At 44.3% G+C, this 16,783-nt stretch overlaps 1 protein-coding gene across 2 annotated transcripts in view; it reads right to left on the reverse strand.

Annotated features, from left to right (window-relative positions):
* CPS1 (carbamoyl-phosphate synthase 1) overlaps positions 1–16,783 on the reverse strand; it is a 215,805-nt gene that overhangs the window by 176,790 nt on the left and 22,232 nt on the right. Inside the window, exons 2-4 of one of the 2 annotated variants that reach the window (XM_081856007.1) lie at positions 2,705–2,849; positions 1,983–2,072; positions 556–612 (exon numbers count right to left, since the gene is read on the reverse strand). In XM_081856007.1, the coding sequence (XP_081712133.1) occupies positions 556–612; positions 1,983–2,072; positions 2,705–2,849 (292 nt within the window). The remainder of the gene's footprint in view (positions 1–555; positions 613–1,982; positions 2,073–2,704; positions 2,850–16,783) is intronic. The other variant, XM_081856008.1, reaches the window with a different exon arrangement.

Below are 16,783 nucleotides of genomic sequence, written 5' to 3' on the forward strand. Positions count from 1 at the left end.
CCAGCCTCCCAAGAGCCTTTTAGTGGTTTGACAAGGCCCTCAGCAATTCTACTCATTGTAAACGGTCACTTCAGCTCCTTAGAAATTTCCTATTTCTTGCAATTCTGCAGATATTATTCACATTTTTAGCTAGCTGTTTTAATAAGAAAGCACTATTGAAAAACTGAATTTCAACAGAAGAGATTTAAACATGCACTCAGCTTTCCCTTTGAAATAAAGGAAAGAAGGAAGGAAGGAGAGAGAGATATGGGAATTCAAGGGTATATTGTGGCCTGCTTGGCCACAAAGAAATAAAGCAAATAAATGGAAAATCAAGGTCCATTTAGGACTTAAGAAAGCTTTGTATGTTCTATAATCAGCTAGCAAACCTGAACTGCTCCCCTTTCTTTTTCTTAATATCTAACAAGAGGAAGAGTTCTGTGGAATTCAGAGGCTTGCACAGTAGTTTGTGATTTATAGTTGGTTCTGATACAGGATTTATTGTGGTAGCCCAGTGTGGTGGTGTTGTTGTTGTTTTATAATGGACCAGCACAGCTATTTGTGTTTTTCATCTACCTTGTTCCGAATTATTTTAGAAAGCATCCTGGTATCAATACCATAAAGTGCCGGGACCTAAAAAAACACAGATACAGGCAGATTAGAATTTAGAAACCTAAATCAGTTACATTCCCAACAGAATATTGAAACTAGCTCCCTTTGTGGAAGACCATCCTGGAAATCCTAAGTTATATTCAATGCAACACTAAAGGGGAATGTTCCATCAGTACAATTTCTTCTTGTGCAACAGATTGTTTTCCTCCTCTCTGCCCCCACGCTCCCTCTAGATCTGTTCTTCCAACCATCCCAATTTGGGGGTGGTATATACAAGGGGGCATGGAGGATTAAGGGTACTAGTGCTAATCCTTGCATTAGTGTAAAGATGTAGTGCCCGATGTTCAGAAAAGCTCTCGTTAAAACTAGCAGTGATCTCAAACAGAAGCAACATCTTAGCAGAGTCTACAAATCATGCTCTCTAAAGTCCAGTTCTTACGTTATTTTTGCAACAGTCACCATGTGATAGTTTTGCCATGCCAGTATTACATGTTGAATATTATGTTTACTTTATTCTTGTGTGGGATAACTTCTACGTAGGGAAAACATTGTGCTTAACCGTCATGCTTCCTATTGGGCGTGTCCACATTACAACATTAAATTGACTTTAAAGTACTAACTTCCATATCTTCTACCAAAGCATCTTGGAAACTGAATTTGGCAATATGTTTAGAGAGAAACTTCTCTTGTGAAAGCTAGCTCCCCCTATGTGCTCCATCTAAGCAACTCCCAAGGTTCCTTGGTGGGGAGGGAACATATAGATTAAACCAGTTTAAATCTGTAGTGCTCCTTGAGAGAATTTTCTTTCAAAAAAATCACAGGTTACAGGGCTTGGGACAGGCCGACAGCTCAACCATTTTAAAATATAACCTGACATTCCAAATGTAGTAATCAATGAACCAGAGTGGGAGGGAGTGAAAATGCAACTTTTGTTACAAGTTTTGCAAAATCCTGCTGAAGACAAAGATTTCTAGAGTTGTTTTAGTGCATGGGTAGGCAGCCTAAGTCCCGGGGGCCAAATCCGGCCCAGTCGCCTTCTAAATCCAGCCCGCGGATGGTCCGGAAATCAGCGTGTTTTTACATGAGTAGAATGTGTACTTTTATTTAAAATGCATTTCTGGGTTATTTGTGGGGCATAGGAATTCGTTCATTTTTTTCCTTGAAAATATAGTCCAACCCCCCACAAGGTCTGAGGGACCGTGGACAGGCCCTCTGCTGAAAAAGTTTGCTGACCCCTGTTTTAGTGTAACAGGTAGGCATCTCAAAAAAAGCAACAACTGAACAATAATTTTGAATAACGATGCTCAAGCCATTCAATGTCAAATGGTTTTAAAAACTAGTTCCACTGCAGCAAGTGATTTGCTCTTGGTTATCCAAAAAATATTCCTCACCTTTTCCTCTTTCAGCCATTCTGCGAGGGTCTTGACAGCTCGCCAGTGACTGTACTCATTGCTATAATCCAACACCAGCAAGCCTGAAACCTGTGAAGAATGACAGCAAATCTGACTGTAAAATGTAATTTTAAATTATAACCTGAAGTCTGTCTTACAACGAACCAAAAGAATTTGACAATCAGAAACGTTTTCACTTTGAGTTTGTATCAGAAGGATACAAAGGATACATTTCTAGATGATCTCATATACCTTACAGAAGGACTATGAGCGATACCAATATAGGTAAAGGTAAAGGGACCCCTGACCATTAGGTCCAGTCATGGCCGACTCTGGGGTTGCGGCGCTCATCTCACTTTATTGGCCGAGGGAGCCAGCGTACAGCTTCTGGGTCATGTGACCAGCATGACTAAGCCGCTTCTGGCGAACCAGAGCAGCGCATGGAAATGCCGTTTACCTTCCCACCGGAGCGGTACCTATTTATCTACTTGCACTTTGACATGCTTTCGAACTGCTAGGTTAGCAGGAGCAGGGACCGAGCAATGGGAGCTCACCCCGTCGCGGGGATTTGAACCGCCAACCTTCTGATCGGCAAGTCCTAGGCTCTGTGGTTTAACCCACAGCGCCACCCGCGTCCCACCAATATACTTACTAGCAAAACAATCGGGAACCTTGCCCCACAACAGAGAGAGAGAGACTTTTCTGATATCGCTGCTGCTTACCTTAATGCCTTCAGACTCGAAGAACCTGCTGAGGCCCATTTCATCCAAAGCAGCAGTATCTGGGACACCACCATTCCCTATTATGGGGTTAACCAGTGTGAGGATCTGTCCATGGTAGCTTGGATCCGTCAGGGTTTCTGTATTCCTGAGTTGAACACAACAGAAAATCATTTTCATGAGGGAGGAATAAAAAGTGAGTCAAGATTAAAGCTCCCTATCAAAGCAGCAAGCATGGATACTGGACAGGCTTAAAGTGATGCAGTAGAAAAGTGTGTCGGGTTCTTACCAGTTTATAATTTTTATGACAAAATAAAAAAAATCCTTCCAGTAGCACCTTAAAGACCAACTAAGTTAGTTCTTGGTATGAGCTTTCGTGTGCATGCACACTTCTTCAGATACACAGTGTATCTTCAGTGTATCTGAAGAAGTGTGCATGCACACGAAAGCTCATACCAAGAACTAACTTAGTTGGTCTTTAAGGTGCTACTGGAAGGATTTTTTTTATATAATTTTTATGGACTACTTATATTGGAAGCTCATCCCATAATTGTTTTTTAGAAACAAATTCCGTTAGCAGCTATGTTTTTAAAAGAACAACATACCTGTAGGTAAATAGCTGCATGGAAATATAAAACAATGGTTTAATTCATACAAAGTGCCAAGCCATGGTTTGGTGACCAGGAATGTCCACTGTAGGCTCCCGAGCTTCTTCCTTCGTTGCTTCTCATGCATGAGCTCCACGGTTATAGTTTGCTGTTACTTTGTTGACAGTGGCAACCTATGATCTGAAGTCATGGGTGCTGAGTGGCTTGGTAAAGTACACTGTCATGAAGTTTCTCACCATCTGTAAAGAAGAGGGGGCCCTCTGTCTGAAGGGTAACTTAAAAGGGGTGGGGGAGACAGAGGATTAGTAGTATAGGGTGATATTCTTCCAGTAGTACTAAAATTCCTCTTCAGTTAGATAAAGTATTTTGCCCAGTTGAGAGGTATTCTTGAACTGATGAGTTTCACTTCAGCAGTGGGTATATATCATGCTGCAAGAGGATAAAATATGCCCAATGTGTGGTTTGCAAGTACATTGGGATTCTTCAGAATGATTTACACAAGCTAAAACTAATTTATTTTGTTGTTGTTATTTAAATTATATATAATTGAATAGTCATACAGTTTTTCAGATATCAGCAAGTTGCAAGAGGCATTTTTATGGAATGCTGACATCCTTGTGAAAAGATGGATTGTCACAGACTGGAAAACTCTTTAAATAATCCAGAATGGTTACAGAATGATATCAATGAATGAGTGTGCAGGCCAATTGAGAGAAATTATGTGTCAAATTAAACAATTGGTATGAAATATTCCAGGTTGCGATGTTCTACTCTTTGAATATGTATGTGTTGCCACCGACTAAAATGAATTAGGTCCTTAGTTTTAATGTATGATTTTTGTAAGCCTGGAGAATACATAAATATGCACAATCAGGCTACAATTATTACAGAGTAATCCTATTAAAATTAGCTGGGTTGCTCTGAAATAAGTCAGTTATGAATTACACCCCTGGTCTCTTGCTAAGTGTAAATTCTTTTACAGATAAATATGGCTATTGCTGTAGTGATATAAATCTAAAGATACACAAGTGCATCTTCAGCCTTATTTTGTACTGTACAAAAGTCCTTCACTACTGTGGATATTGGCCCAAAATATGGCATAGCTAATAATAATTGTAATAATGTTGTTGTTGTTGTTTAGTCGTTTAGTCGTAATAATGTTACAGTCAGCCAAATTTTGCACCTCATGCTTCAAGAACTTTTAATATCAATTAACTCTTTTTAAACTGCAAAAAAAACCTTTTATATGCAGTGAGAGAAGTTTGTAAGAAAAATGCAATGCCTTGGAGTGCATGGCAACACCAACCATGCAAACCAGATCCTGGCACGTCCATCATCAGATTCAGGCATTCAGACTCAGACAAATAACCATGGTGGAGTTATTTCAGTCCAGTGGTCTTGGCTGCAAGCCAACAGGTAAGTCAGTGAAAGAAGTATACAAAACAAGGAACTCTTGGGAAAATCAGGTAGGAGTCTTATCTCCGACAATAAAAGGTGTTTTGATGATCTGTGACTGAACCATCTTCCACTCCATTCCTTTGCCTCCATCCTGCCCAGGTCCTGCATGACTCATACATATTATGCTTGGTTTTGCTACGGAGATGACCCTTGTTGCCAGTGGTGGCTCAGGACCACCTGTGCAAGGAGCATCTGTTGACCCCACCTTCAGCCTCACCTTTGTCAAAGCTGAGCAACTGCACAAAAGGAATAAGGTCCTGGTGTGCTCTTATCCCAAGAGAGATACAGTTTGTGTGAAGGCTCATGAGATACGCTGGCTGGTGCATGAATAAAAGCAACATAAAAGGAGTGCATCTTTATGGAAACAGGAGCCATGCCACGCAAAAACAAGCTCAAAGAATGGTCTGCCAAAAAAAACAAAACTGTTTCTGCTACTGAGGCAGGTTGTTGAAGGGGAGTTAATCCATCAGCTGCTGCATGGCTTTAGTGATGTGACAAGATTTATTGCCCATAATCTGTCACAGGGAAGAAAACTTTGATGCCCTCCATCATTCTGATCTACAGTATATTAAACAGTTGTTTGTTGGCAGGTATATTAACACAGATAGTAATTAGTGCTTTCAAAAAGCATAACTGATTGCCTTCAGATTCAAAAACTTGCAAACGGATTTGCCTGTAATTTAGTGTTACTATCAGAGAAACTGCTTAAGATTCCATCTTGTCTTGTGGTGATTCACATAATAGAAACCACTGAAGAGTCCATCTTGTCTTGAGGTGATACATGCATATAGAGAACGCAGTTTGTACAGCATCTTGCAACTGTGTGAAAGCTGTAGGTCTTGACCTAAAATCTTGAGCTTTGTTAAGTTGGGATCCTATAAATGTTCTGTTGCAGATGGAAGATCTGCAGCATGTTACTATGTTAGCCAGGGCTGACATCTAGAGGCCCAAACTGTTGATCCAAGTCTGTGTTCCCTCTTGAGGAGTATATCCTTCCTTCCTTCCCTCCCTCACTTCTTCATGAACATTTTCACTTTCTCCATTCCAAGACCTTACTTCACCTCTGAGGAATCTCAGGAACCTTCATTCTTATCAAAATACAATAAAACACACTCAATAAAAGGATTCTGATAATTAATATATTAGAGCACTTTGCAGTTACAGTAAGAGACATAGTTCCTCCAAGCAAATTTTAGAACTCATAAATTGACTGATGTAAGAAGGGAGAAGATGAAAGAAAGACAAGTGTTAGACATAAAGCCGATGTTTCCTCCAGAAACCTACCAAGCTGTTCAGCAACTGCTCTCTCAATTACTTTACCCAGATATGGGAGATTTGAAACTGGGCGGTAATTGGATAGATCTAAAGGATCTAGTGAAGTTTTCTTTAAGAGTGGATGCACCACTGCTTCCTTCAGCTCCCCTGGGAATGTCCCCGTGCCAAGGGACAAATTGATAATTTCAACCAGGGGGGTCCGCGTGATATCTGCCAAGACGGGCACGGATTGAGGAGGCAGGTGGTGGGCCTACCAGCTTGGAGGAAGCTATCCACATCAGCAGGGAGTATCTGATCGAAATGGTCTAACATTGGACCCGAAGTCAGTCGAGGGGCCTCCAGTTCTGTCACTGTATCTAACTTGGGAGGGAGGTCACAGCAAAGCAACAGGACTTTCTCCACAAAAAAGCTTGCAAATGCCTCACAGCTGTGGGTCGAATTTGTGCTTAAATTTGGTTGTCCTCCTAAGGACGTTATCGACCTAATTATTCTAAAAAGTTGTGCCGGGCGAAAGCTAGCAGATGCAATGGAAGCTGCGAAGTAAGATTTCTTAGCAGCTTTCATAGCCATCTCATAGGCTTTCATAAGCGTCCTATAGGATGTTCTTGAAGCTCTGTAACGAGTCCGTCGCCATACTCGCTCTAGCCGTCTGAGATCCCGCTTCATTTTCCGGAGCTCCTCGGTAAACCAAGGGGCCCAGTTTCGACGGGGTCGCAGAGGGCGCTTAGGCGCAATCTCATCGATGGCTGCCAAGAGCCGGTTATTCCAGTCCTCAACAAGGTCATCTAATGAGTTGCCAGGAGGAGCAGGGTCCCGCAAGGCCTGACGGAATCTATCAGGATCCATCAACCTTTGCAGGCAAGCCCAAATAGGCTCGCCACCCGAGCAGGGGAGGAGCGGGAAGTCAATCTTGGCTTTCAGAGTGTAGTGATGAGACCATGGCACTTCCACAGGGGGGAGCATGATCACATCTATGCCAGCCCCAAAGATCAAATCCAGCGTGTGGCCTGCTTGATGGGTGGGGCTCAAAACAAACTGGGAGAGCCCCAGTGTTGCCATGGAGGTCACTAGGTCCAGAGCCTGTGAGGAGGGGGCAGCATCGGCATGGAGGGTGAAGTCTCCCAAAACCAATAGTCTTGGGAACTCCAAGGCCCAGCCTGCCGCCACCTCCCAACAGGTCTGACAGGGTGGCTGCCGGTGCGCTGGGTGGTCAGTACACCAGCCAGACAGCCAAGCTCTCCTTGGTGCCCCACATGAGACCAACACATTCAATGCCGGAGATCGACGGTGGTGGTAGAGCCCTGAAAGAGCAATCCTCCCGGATTAACAACGCTACTCCTCCCCCCCAACCCACAGTCCGTGATTGGTGGAGGGCTGAGAAACCTGGAGGTGTTATCTCACGTAGGGAGACTACTTCACCTTCCCATACCCAGGTCTCTGTTACACAAGCCAGGTCAATCCCCTGCGAGACAAAAAAGTCATGCAGTTTTATTGCCTATGGACCTGGCATTGCACAACACCAATGATGGAGGTGGGTAATCCCTGCTCGCCCTACCCTTGTCCCTTGGGATGGGGCGTAGATTTGAATGGGTTTGAGCATCACTGCATCCTTTTATATATTTGAACATGGCTATCATATCACCCCTTAACCTCCTCTTCTCCAGGCTAAACATGCCCAGCTCCCTTAGCCGTTCCTCATAAGGCATCGTTTCCAGGCCTTTGACCATTTTGGTTGCCCTCCTCTGGACACGTTCCAGTTTGTCAGTGTCCTTCTTGAACTGTGGTGCCCAGAACTGGACACAGTACTCCAGGTGAGGTCTGACAGAGTGTTCCACCAGATTGGAGCCGCGGCCGAGAAGGCCCTGGCTCTAGTTGAGGCCAGCCTAACCTCTCTGTGGCCTGGGATCTTCAGGATGTTTTTATTTGCAGACCGTAAGTTCCTCTGTGGGACATACCAGGAGAGGCGGTCCCGTAGGTACGAGGGTCCTAGGCCGTATAGGGCTTTAAAGGTTAAAACCAGCCCCTTAAACCTGATCCTGTACTCCACCGGGAGCCAGTGCAGCTGGCATAGTACCGGATGAATGTGATCTCGCAGCAAAGACCCCATAAGGAGTCTCGCCGCAGCATTCTGCACCCGCTGGAGTTTCTGGGTCAGTCTCAAGGGCCCCACGTAGAGCGAGTTACAATAACCCAGTCTGGAGGTGACCGTCGCGTGGATCACAGTGGCTAGGTCAGGGCGAGAGAGATAAGGGGCCAACTGCTTAGCTTGGCAGAGATGAAAAAATGCTGCCTTTGTTATAGCTGTAATCTGCGCCTCCATAGAGAGGGAGGTATCGAAGATTACACCCAAACTCTTAACGGACAATGCTGGCACTAATTGCACCCCCGCAAGAGATGGGAGTTGCCCCCTCAATCCCATATCGCCCCGTCCCAGCCAGAGGACCTCTGTCTTCGAAGGATTTAACTTCAACCGGCTCCCACATAACCATCCAGCCACAGCTTCCAGACATCTGGTCAGTGTGTCTGGGGCCGAGTCAGGATGGCCATCCATCAACAGATAGAGTTGGGTGTCATCGACATACTGATGGCAACCCAGCCCAAAACTCCGGACAAGCTGGGCGAGGGGGCGCATAAAGATGTTAAAAAGCATCGGGGAGAGAATCGCACCCTGAGGCACTCCACACACCAAGGAGTGGCACGATGACAATTCCCCCCCAAGCACCACCCTCTGTCCCCGACCAGAGAGAAACGAGCGCAGCCACTGAAGGACTGTGCCCTGAATCCCCACGTCAGCAAGGCGGTGGTCCAGGAGTTCGTGATCGACCATGTCGAAGGCTGCTGACAGGTCTAGAAGAATCAGCAGCCCCGACCCGCCTCGATCCAGCTGCCTGCGGAGATCATCTGTTAGGGCGACCAGAGCCGTCTCGGTCCCATGACCAGTGCGGAAGCCGGACTGGAATGGATCCAGAGCCGATGTTTCATCCAGAAACCTACCAAGCTGTTCAGCAACCGCTCTCTCAATCACCTTACCCAGGAATGGAAGATTCGAAACCGGGCGGTAATTGGATAGATCTAAGGGATCTAATGATGTTTTCTTTAAGAGCGGGCGCACCACTGCCTCCTTCAGTTGCCCTGGGAATATCCCGGTGCCAAGGGACAAATTGATGATATCACCCAGGGGGGCCCGCACCTCGTCTGTACACGCTCTAATCAGCCAAGACGGGCACGGGTCAAGAGGACAGGTGGTGGGCTTTCCAGCTCGAAGGAGTCTGTCCACATCGGGTGGGGATATCCGGTCAAAGTGGTCCAATACTGGACCCGAGGACAGTCGAGGGGCCTCCAGTTCCTTTATTGTATCCAAATTGGCAGGGAGGTCATGGCGGACCAACAGGACCTTCTCCGCAAAAAAGCTCGCAAATGCCTCACAGCTGTGTGTCAAATTGTTATTTAAATTTGACTGTCCTTCAAGGGACGTTAAAGACCTAATTATACTAAATAATTGCGCTGGGCGAGAGCTAGCGGAGGCAATGGAGGCCAAGAAGTAGGACTTCTTAGCGGCCTTCACTGCCATCTTGTAGGTTTTCATAAAAACCCTAAAAGCATATTGATCATAACCGTGTGAGAAAGATGAGGCATATAGTGTGGTTGCCCCCCAAATCCATTTTGCTTCAAAGTCAGACTTTTCATCCACCTAACTCAATATAGTCCACTCTAAAGCAGGTGAAATTCTACCACTGTCCACCAGACAATGGTGAACTCCTAGTTCCTATCAACCTCAGCCAGCCTATGTCAGTGGTCGGGGAGGATGAGAGCTATGATTCAGAAAATGGTCATTTCCCAGGCTGGCAACTCAGAAGCATTTTTAACTGGCAATGTCAGCAGTTCAGCCTGGGACCTTCTGCTCTTCCACTAATAATCCAGGGCCTCTCAGTTGTAAATAAACCCACTCTACAACCACCTCAAAGTAAAAAGTAAAAAATGCTCAATTTCACTACAGTTGCTGCACCCTTCTACAAGGCTCAAGGTCTCTTTCACAAGAATAAATGTCCATCTATGTTTATACAATGAAGCATGCAAGTTAAAAACAAATATTTTATTAAACACGGCAGCCTAGATAGGTTGCACAAAAGAAACCATCAAGGCACCAAAACCAGGAATACTAGACCTAGCAAGACCTCCTTTGGGATTGGACAAACCAGAGAAAGTGACACCACCGACAGAACAAGAACAATTACTAGGAGCAGTCGGAGGAAAAGCAAAATAATTACACCATGTCTCTGCAGGTACTAAGTTGGAACATCTGTGGTCTCAATTCCCCAGATAAGAGGGAAAAAAAATTTCAACTGTTGAAAAAGGAACAATTGGACTTGATTTGCTTACAAGAAACCCATGTAACTAGAATACACAGGAAAGTACTGATTAATAAAAGATTAGGTCAAGAATTTATTTCATCAGACAAGGTCAAGAAGAGAGGAGTTGTGATCTATGCAAAAGAGAGTTTATTACCAAAATTTATATTTAAAGATGATCAAGGAAGATTTGTGGCAATTGAAATTCAATTTCAAGGAGAGAAACTTTTGATAGTAGGAGTTTATATGCACCAAATGAGGGGAAATCTGAATTCTTCAAGAAACTGCATGAGACATTGTTGGACTATATGGACTGTAATATTATTTTGATGGGAGACATGAATGGAGTGGTGTCTACAAATATGGATAAGTCACAAAGACAGGTAGTTACGAAAGACGGAAGACTACCAAAAACTTTTTTTGAGATGACAGACAATATGGACTTAATTGATACTTGGAGAACTAAAAACCCCCTAGGTAGAGAGGGGACTTTCTTTTCTGAAGCCAAAATGACATGGACAAGCATTGACCAAATCTGGATAACCAGAGGAATGGCTCCCAAGATTCGGAAAGTGGAAATTTGCCCTAAAACTTGCTCCGATCATAATCCTGTGAGAATGGAGATGAAACTAACACCGATTGGTTCCTTCAGATGGAGGATGAATGACACCTTGTTTAGAGATTCAGAAATTACCAAGAAGGCCCAAAAAATCATGAAAGACTATTTTGAGATAAATATGAAAACCAACGTTGAGAAAAGAGTAATCTGGGACGCAAGTACAGTGGTGCCCCGCAAGACGAACGCCTCGCAAGACGGAAAACCCGCTAGACGAAAGGGTTTTCTGTTTTGGAGGCGCTTCGCAAAACGAATTTCCCTATGGGCTTCCTTCGCAAGACGAAAGCCCATAGGGAAATCTCCGGGACAGCGGGGAAGCGCAGCGCGTCTTCCCCACTGTCCTCGGACCTCCTCCGAAGGCTGGCGGTGGGGCGGAGAGCCCTCCTCCCGCCGCCAGCCTTGGGATGGCTGCTCCGAAGGCTGGCGGTGGGGCGGAGAGCCCTCCTCCCGCCGCCAGCCTTGGGATGGCTGCTCCGAAGGCTGGTGGTGTGGCGGAGAGCCCTCCTCCCGCTGCCAGCCTTGGGATGGTTGCTCCGAAGGCTGGTGGCGGGAGGAGGTCTCTGCGCCCCACCAGCAGCCTTCGGAAGGCTGCTCCGAAGGCTGGCGGCGGGAGGAGGTCTCTCCGCCCCACTGGCAGCCTTCGGATGGCTGCTCCGAAGGCTGGCGGTGGGGCGGAGAGACCTTCTCCCCGCGCCAGCCTTCGGATGGCTGTCCTGAAGACTTGCGGTGGGAGGAGGGTTTTCCTTCCCACCACCAACTTTCAGAATGCTGTTCTGAATGTTGACGTGGGGAGGAAAAACCCTCCTCCCACTGCAAGCCCCGGGAACAGAGGAGAAGCGCTGCGCGCCTTCCCCTCTGTTCCCGCACCTGTCCTAAAGGCTTGCGGTGGGGAGAAAAGCCCTTCTCCGCACCGCCAGCCTGGCAAGCGGTCTCCATAGGAACGCATTAATTGATTTTCAATGCATTCCTATGGGAAACCGTGCTTCGCAAGACGAAAAACTCGCAAGAAGAAAAAACTTGCGGAACGAATTAATTTCGTCTTGTGAGGCACCACTGTAAAGCCGTAATGAGAGGGTTTCTGATTCAACAGAATGCAATAAAAAGGAGAACCCAAAATGAGAAAAAAGAAAAGATCTTGGAGAAAATAAGAGAAGGTGAGAAGAAACTTAGAGTGAAACCAAAGTCGCAGGAGATTCTGAGAGAAATAAAGTTATATCAAGTACAATACATGAAAATGATAAATCAGGACATAGAATGGAAAATTAAACAGATGAGACAAAAGACTTTTGAATCGGCTAATAAATGTGGGAAACTGCTAGCGTGGCAGATGAAGAAAAGACAAAAGTTAAACACTGTTACAAACCTCGAAGTGGAAGGTAAGAACATACAGAATCCACAGGAGATTAGAAATTGCTTCCAGAGATACTTCAAACAACTGTATACACAAGGGCCACAGAAAGAGACTGATATAGACCAATTTTTGAAAATCAATGGATTACAAAAAAAATTCTCAAGAAAATAAGTTATTGCTGAATTATAAAATATCTGAACAGGAGGTGGAAGGTGCCATTCAGAACATGCAGTTGGGTAAATCTCCAGGGCCGGATGGTCTAACCTCTAAATACTATAGATCTTTGAAAGATTGGTTAATTCAACCACTAAAGGAGGTCTGTAATGAAATTTTGGAGGAGGAAAAAGCGCCAGAGTTGTGGAAAGAAGCCTACATTACACTTATACCGAAAACTGAGTCTGAAAAGTCACAACTTACGAATTACCGCCCCATATCCTTGCTTAACGTGGATTACAAAATTTTTGCTGACATTTTGGCTAAAAGACTGGAAAAAGTTCTAATGGAGGAGATACATAAAGATCAAGCTGGCTTTCTCGCGGGTAGGCATTTGTCTGATAATATGAGGAATATAATTAACATTTTAGAAATGCTTCACACAAATAGTAACACTAAAGCAGTTTTGATATTTGTAGACGCGGAGAAAGCTTTTGACAATATCTCTTGGAGTTTCATTAAGAAAAATCTTCAGGGGATGGGGGTTGGTCAAGGCTTTGAAAATGGTATAGGTGCAATTTACTCAGAACAAAAGGCTAAACTGATAGTTAATAACATGGTGACAGAAGAATTTAGGATGGAGAAAGGGACACGACAAGGCTGCCCAATGTCACCATTGCTTTTTATCTCGGTCCTGGAGGTCCTGCTAAACATGATTAGAAGGGACCATCTGATTAAAGGTATCCAGGTCGGAGCTAAACAATACAAACTTAAAGCTTTTGCAGATGATTTAGTATTAACATTACAGGAGCCAGAATCTAGTACTAAAAGGATTTTGGAATTAATCCAGGAATTTGGTCAGGTAGCTGGTTTTAAGTTGAATAAATTAAAAATTAAGGTTTTGGAGAAAAACTTAACACCAAATGAGAAAGAGAGGTTTCAGAAGGAGACAGGTCTAACATTGGTAAAAAAAGTAAAATACCTAGGGGTGAACATGACTGCTAAGAATGTGAATTTGTTTAAAGATAATTATGAGAAATGTTGGTCAGAAGTGAAAAAAGGTCTTGAAATATGGTCAAGTCTGAAGCTTTCCTTGTTAGGCCGAATTGCTGTTATCAAAATGAATGTATTGCCAAGAATGTTGTTTTTTTTTCAATCATTGCAAATAATAGACAAGATGGACTGTTTCAAGAAGTGGCAGATATTTCTAGATTTGTCTGGCAGGGCAAGAAGCCCAGAATAAAATTTAAAATACTTACTGACGCAAAGGACAGAGGTGGATTTGCCCTGCCGGACTTTAAGTTGTATTATGAATCAGCAGCTTTTTGCTGGCTGAAAGAATGGCTGCTTCTTGAGAATGCAGACATTTTGGACTTAGAAGGTTTTGACAATGCTTTTGGGTGGCATGCATATCTGTGGTATGACAAGGTCAAAGTGCATAAGGCTTTTAAAAATCATATTGTCAGAAGAACATTGTTTAATGTCTGGATAAGATATAAAGACTTACTTGAAAATAAAACCCCAAGGTGGCTATCACCTATGGAAGCGAAGGCTCTGAAAAAACTCAATATGGAGGCCAATTGGCCAAAATATTGGGAGATTTTGGAACAGGAAGGTGACAAATTGAAATTGCAGAGTTTCGAGAAATTAAAGGATAAAGTGCGAGATTGGCTTCATTACTTTCAAATAAGGGAGGCTTACAATTTAGACAAAAAAAATGGTTTCCAGGTGGAAAAATCAAAATTAGAAACAGAACTGTTACAACCCAAAGCTAAGACACTATCAAAAATGTATAACCTGCTGTTGAAATGGAACACTGAGGATGAAAGGGTAAAATCTGCTATGACAAAATGGGCACAAGATATCGGACATGACATTATGTTTGCTGACTGGGAACAGTTGTGGACCACAGGTATGAAATTCACGGCATGTAATGCCTTAAGAGAGAATATTATGAAAATGATATACATGTGGTACATGACTCCAGTCAAGCTCGCAAAAATCTATCATCTGCCCGATAATAAATGCTGGAAATGTAAAGAGACTGAAGGTACATTCTTTCACCTCTGGTGGACGTGCCCAAGGATTAAGGCTTTCTGGGAAATGATCTATAATGAAATGAAAAAGGTATTTAAATATACCTTCTTGAAGAAACCAGAGGCCTTTCTCCTGGGTATGGTCGGCCAATTGGTGCCAAAGAAGGATAGAACTTTCTTTATGTACGCTACAGCAGCAGCAAGAATACTCATTGCAAAGCATTGGAAGACACAAGACCTACCCACCTTGGAAGAATGGCAGATGCAAGTAATGGACTACATGGAATTGGCGGAAATGACCGGCAGAATCCGAGACCAGGGAGAAGAGTTGGTGGAAGAAGATTGGAAGAAATTTAAAATCTATCTACAGAAACACTGTAAAATTATTGAATGTTAATGACCTTGGAATGAAATGAAGTGGTTCTAGTAATAAGGTAAAATAAGAATATGCAAGAAGGGATTGACATCAGATGAAAATTTGAAGTTAGAATATGTGAAGATAAATAATTAAGGTTAAATTAAGAGGGTATGAATTTGCTGAACAAATTTTTAAATGGAATACAAAAAAGTGAGGTGTGAGGAAGTCATGAAAATAAGTAAATGATTGTAAGACCTTATAAAGAGGGATTTTTAGTTTTTATTTTTTATTTTTATGTTAAATTTTGATTTTTGTATTTTTGTAATTTTCTTTTGTGGGTTATTATTTTGTAACTCTTTTTTGTCAAAAACTTAAAAAATATTATTTTTTTAAAAAACAAAAGAAACCATCAAGTAAGGCTGTTATGTACTGAAGTTCTCACCCTGGCCCAGCAGGGGGATACTGTAGTTATGCAAATAAGGGATCAAAAGTGACGTTCAGTGATTGGATAGTTTTAGAAAGTTGTTACAGTTCAGTTCTGTTCTGGCCTGTGAATAGACAAGAGCTGTTTGAAGAATTGCTGTGTCGTCTGATATGTTCACCCACAACTTAACACTGGCGACGAAGGTGGGATGGATGGACAACAGAGCACAGCCAGATGCAGCCACCCTCTGAACGGAGCTGAATCACTGAGCTGAAACACTGAGCGAAATCACTGAACAGAACCAATTCAGAGCTGACTGTTCTGGCTAGAGCACTGTGTTCCATCCATCGCCTCCACATCGCCATCGGAACCATGGCTTCACTTGTGCCTCTACCGCCGTTTGTGTCAGCCTCTGAATCATGGGACTCCTACCTCGCTCAGTTCAACTGCTATCTCCAAGCCAACGAGCTGACAAAAGTATCACAGGAGCGTAAGCGGGGCCTATTCCTCAGCTTCTGTGGGCCTGAGGTGTTCAACACGGCCCGAGCATTGGTTGTGCCTGAAGCAGTCCAGGCAACACCATGGGACACGATTCAAGAGAAGCTCCGCAACCACTACACGCCAAAGCCGTCCAAGATTGCGGCCCACCATGCATTCTACCACCGGAACCAGGCAGAGTGGGAGTCAATTAACAACTACACTGCCGCCCTCCAACAGGCTGCAATGCACTGCAAGTTCTGAGACTTAGACGATGCCCTTATGGATCGAATCGTCTGCGGGATCCGGGACATCCATCTGCAACGGTGTCTCCTCGCCAAGCCAGACCTCACGCTGCAGAAAGCCACTGAGGAGGCCGTGACCTTGGAAGCTGCTGAACGCTCTGCCCAGGAGATCCGCAAGGCCAGCAGCCCGCGTTTTGCTAGGAAGCCAGTTCCAGTGCATCACAAAGAGGCCAGCAGTGATGAGGCATCCTCCAGTGAAGACGATGACGTGCACCAGACAAAGCGGGAGCGCAGGAAGTTCCAACAGAAGTCCGGACTTCCAGTTTGGGTCACAGACAGCGAGGAAGCGCAGAAAGCCCTTGTTAGGGTTTTCTGAGCAACACGGAGGCTTGGGGGAGCTGCAAAGGCACTGTGCCCCCCAAAAATCCCAGGGGGGAGAACCTTGGGGGATAGGCTACCCAGCAGCGTGGGAGCGGTTTCGCCGTTTTTTCGGGGGGGGGGGGTTCGGAAGAAACTCGGGGACGACGAGACCGTGAGAGCAAATGGGAGAGCACCGACTCCGTGTTGTGATGCCTCTAGCTTCTGCTGAGAAAGGCGACGAACATCCACAAATATAAAAACGGATTCCCCTGCGTGTCATGATTTAAAACATCTTTAAAAATTGGAGATTAAGCAAGGAGAATCCTGGATGCCTTAAGATTTTGGCAAGGAATCTATCCGGTTGAGGACAGA

This window comes from Podarcis erhardii (genome assembly GCF_964252035.2).
Source record: "Podarcis erhardii genome assembly, chromosome: 1".
NCBI classification, from domain to species: Eukaryota; Metazoa; Chordata; class Lepidosauria; order Squamata; family Lacertidae; genus Podarcis; species Podarcis erhardii.